General features: G+C 44.2%; 1 protein-coding gene across 1 annotated transcript in view; it reads left to right on the top strand.

The window, feature by feature from the left end:
* Positions 1–1,578, top strand: part of MPHOSPH9 (M-phase phosphoprotein 9) — a 21,067-nt gene extending 19,489 nt beyond the window's left edge. Inside the window, exon 21 of the mRNA XM_010002539.1 lies at positions 1,477–1,578. Coding sequence (XP_010000841.1) covers positions 1,477–1,578 — 102 coding nt within the window. The remainder of the gene's footprint in view (positions 1–1,476) is intronic.
* The last annotated feature ends 2,889 nt before the right edge of the window (positions 1,579–4,467 follow it).

Genomic DNA, 4,467 nt, shown 5'->3' with positions numbered 1-4,467 from the left:
AGTGGAGGGGAGTGCCTTCTTGGGAAAGCTCTGTAGGCTCTTCCAATAAAAAGAAGTGTCCCACAGTTGTGGTTTAGAGGTTTCTTTGAAACCTCCAACTTAAGCATTTCCTAAATTGTCATCCTGGGACTGGTTATCATTGGATCTGTTTGAAAGTAAAAGTGCATTCTGGTAAATCAATATTTCCACTCCCTACAGCTGTTTCCTAAATGTGTCTCCCTAATGATCAGCATGTCTTAATTCTTTTCAAGTTCATCTTGGGGAGTTTCATCAATCATGTGGAAAAAATAAATAAATTTTAAAATACCCAAAACAGTTTAAAAAAAACACCAACAACCCTCAGATACACACACATACACATAAAAATAATATGAAAAGTTTGCAGGTCTGGCTCTAGTTTTTAGGTGCTAACAGAATGCTGCTAATGTAGCAGGGGTCAGTACTGGGACCACTGCTGTTCAACATCTTTATTGGAGACATGGGCTGTGGGACTGAGTGAATCCTCAGCAGGTTTGCTGACCATACCAAGCTGTGTGGTGGGGTTGATGCCACCCAGAGGGACCTTGACAGGCTGGAGAGGTGGGCCCACCCCAACCTCATGAAGTTCAACAAGGCCAAGTGCAAGGTCCTGGACCTGGGTCAGCACAACCCCAGGCACAAGTACAGGCTGGGGGAAGAATGGCTGGAGAGCAGCCCTGAGGACTTGGGGTGGGAGGACACGAGAAGCTCGACATGAGCCCCCAGTGAGAGCTGCAGCCCAGAGGTACAATTGTGTCCTGGGCTGCAGCAAAAGAAGTGTGGCCAGCAGGGTGAGGGAGGGGATCCTGCCCCTCTGCCCTGCTGTGAGACCCCACCTGGAGTGCTGTGTCCAGCTCTGGAGCCCTCAGCACAGGAAAGACATGGAGCTGTTGGAGAGGGTCCAGAGAAGGGCCACAAAGATGATCAAAGGGCTAGAGCAGCTCTGCTCTGGAGACAGGCTGAGAGTTGGGGCTGTTAGGCCTGGGGAAGAGAAGGCTCTAGGGAGACCTTAGAGCACCTTCCAGGAAAGCTGGGGAGGGGCTTTTCACCAGGAAGGGCAGTGATAGGACAAGGGATAATGGTTTTAAAACTAAAAGGAGAGATTTATGTTAGACTTCAGGAAGAAATGCGTCATCATGAGGGTAGTGAGGCACTGGAACAGGTTGCCCAGGGGCATTTTGGCTGCCCCATCCCTGGAGGTGTTGAAGGGCAGGTTGGATGAGGCTTGTGCAGCCTGGTCTGGTGGGAGGTGTCCCTGCTCATAGCAGGGAGGTTGGAGCCTCATGATCTTTAAGATCCCTTCCAATCTTCACCATTCTATGATCTTATAATGTGTCAACAGGATGCCAGTTGACTATAGGAATACTAGAAGTTTTCTCAGTTGACAGGAATTACTGGATTTTGTTGCCTGTTATTCAGACTTTTTTTTTCCTTTCTTTTTCTAACTGTGTCTTTCAGGAAGTCCTGGAAGATCGTTTGGAGAGGATCAATAGGGATCTGGGGTCAATCCGCATGACTCTGAAAAGGTTCCACGTTCTACGAACCTCTGCAAATATCTGACTGTGCTCTCTGGGATACAGAGCTGCTTCTTTATTTGGTGGTTTTTGGTTTGTTTTTGGGGTGTTTTGTTTTTTTGTTTTTGCACTAATATGTAATTATGCACTCAGTAAATGCAAATTGGTTTGTATTTTTATAAACCCTCAATAGTAGTTTTACAGCCATGTTACCCTTTACAAACAGCAATATTTTGTACTTCAAACAACCACCTATATTTTAAGCATATTTTTATTACACTTGAGAAATGAATGTTTATCCTGTATTGTAATATTTTTAGAAATACTAATTATTTTTAAATAGTGATGTTGAATTTATAAGAATAAGAAACTAAAAGGCAGCTTGTTTTCAGAAAATGAAGGTGTTCTCCTTTTGCACTTGGTTTTCCTCACCATTTTATAAATATTTATGGTCTGATGTAAATATTAGGGACATTTTGAACTTTAATACAAAGAGCAACATGAATGATGTTGTGTTAAAAAGCTAACTGCTGTTCTCTGGTAAATCCTTTGAATTGAAACCTGATGAGATGGATATTTTTCCTTGGGACAAAACTGGGAGCAATACCTGCATTCTGGGTGCACGTTGGAGTGTGTGTGGTGCTGCTTTGCTTGCTGCTGGTTGTGGTGGGAAAAGACAGGATGCAGGAGACTGACAGCAGCCACCCTGGCTCCCAGAGAGCAGCTCCACTCCAGGACTGTGACTGTTCAATGAAGTTACTGGTTTTTAACATTCCAGCCTGTGCTGGGGACTGTGCCAGTGTCCTCCTTGCCTGCATTGCCAAACCAAATCCAAGCTGTTTTTGGGAACATGCTTGCATTTTCCTTGGTGACAAAACCAAAAATGCGTATTTGCTAGCTGACATATTGCTGAATTACTGTCCAACATTGATATTTGAGTTTGTATTTTAATATTAAATAAATGTTTAATTAGATTCTTTCCTCCTGCCCATGAACAATAAGAGGTTCTGGGATATTACATCAGCGATAATGTGGGTTTTAATCACATTGTGTGTTTCAGATTCTGTCCTTGTCCAAGATGTTTAGCCACCAATGATGTGATTATAAGGCCAGAATAGCTGTCATAAAGGAAGCTTGTGAAGGTCTGATTCTAAAATTACAGTGCAGTGTTTTAAGATACTTGATGAAGAACCGTCCTACCCATGCAGTCTTTTTGAAATACAGTATTTTTGTGGAGCCACTTCTGACCTGCTAGTTTTTGTAATACAAGATCACAGCTGGGGAGAAGTCAAGGATGTTAGTTACTAATTTCCCCCTTAACTCTTAAAATGTAGACATTCCATCTAAATTCTTGCAGATAACTTGCTCAAATACACTTGGAGGTGCATGAATAGATGTACAATGTTGATGGTATTCCATATTCCTATTTTGACTCAGAAGGGGTTGAGGGAGGAAAAAAAGAATCTTGACTTTCTTGTGCAGCTCTACTCTTGAACTGGAGAATTTTCCCCACCATTTAAAGTTAGTAACAGGTACAATTTAAAAGTGCATTTTAGAAGTAGCATTCAGCCAGCAGGGCTTTCCCAAAGAATCAGTCCATCACAGGGCAGTTTCATGAGTCCACTAATGACTTTGTTTTCTTTCATCAGCACTACAGCAAAACCAAACAGAATTTTCCTGACAGGCATTAGAAGCAAGCAGGTAAATCAGTTCAGCTATTTCCCTGCCTTTCCTTTATCTCCACTCCATTCTTTCCCGTGCTATTCACATTCATGTACTCTTTTTTTTATTACATCCAGCAAACTGAAATGTGAGTCAGAATTTATTTTTTAATCGAAAGCTCCTCCATCTGTTGGAGCTCTTTAGACTATTTCTGTTCTATTATAACACTGAAGGGGGGGGGCGAAGAGAAGTGTTTTCTTGGTGAACTTCTAGGACAACCTTTTTAAATAGAGGTCTGGCTTGAGGTGACCTGTTCTGAGTATGGTGCCTTCCACCTGATTCTTCAGAGGGCAGAGGATCTGCAGTTCCAGATGAGATCAGCGGGAGGCCTGAACGCTCAGTGCTCAAACCAGACCCGCAGCAGCAGAAAGTGGGGCACAGGGAGGGCCTGTTTACTGGGGAAAACGTGGCTGCACTCACTGTGCACTTTGCTGGACTTTACTGTCTTTTCTTTTAATCATTCTCAAAATTCTTCCCTGTAACACAGGCAAATTACCTTGTTAGGCAACTGGGGGACGAGTAAGGACTTTCAGAGAACTGGAAGCTTAAGCTTCCTCTAAGGAGGACTTTAATCATCTTCCTCTTGCCTTCTTCCACCTGTCACCTCACCTAGGTTGGCATTGATCACCTTTTCAGCTCTCCTGGGTTTTGTGGGGAGCCCCAGGCTTTGTTCTGTCAGACTGCCCTTGCACAAGGCTCCTGTGCGTGGTTTTCTCTATGACAATAAACATTACAGCTCTGAGATTGAACCTTTGGGAAATAATTTTTCTATTTGTCCACATCTCTAAAAAGCAAATAAATAAATAAAAAAAGAAGTCTGTTGGTACCATGGAGAGCTTCGGGAACGCTCTGCCTCCTGGGAACTGTCTCCAGACCGACCTGTAACGCAGCCTGGACCGAAGTTCACAGAACGAAGGGGTTTATCCTGCAGGCCGGGCTGGCGCTGGGGGGTCTGCACGGGTAACCCCTGGGAAGAGCAGGAAGGGGAAGCGGCTCTTGGTGAGGTTGCTGGGTTTTTTTTCTGAAGTGATTGCTAAAGCTTTGGTGATTTTTTTATTTTTAATTTATTCCCCCTCTCTCCCCACTTCGCGCGGAGAGCAAAGGTACAGAAGTAACCGGTGCTGCCTCAGGGCAGGCTCAGGGACTGGGGCTTCACTCACCGCCTCGGCAAGCGTTAAGTTATCCTTGCGGGGTGCGGGGGATGCGGGGTGCG

Source organism: Chaetura pelagica, unplaced genomic scaffold (genome assembly GCF_000747805.2).
Source record: "Chaetura pelagica isolate M959 unplaced genomic scaffold, ChaPel_1.0 scaffold618, whole genome shotgun sequence".
Classification (NCBI taxonomy): domain Eukaryota; kingdom Metazoa; phylum Chordata; class Aves; order Apodiformes; family Apodidae; genus Chaetura; species Chaetura pelagica.
This window is presented reverse-complemented; position numbering and strand designations above follow the sequence as displayed.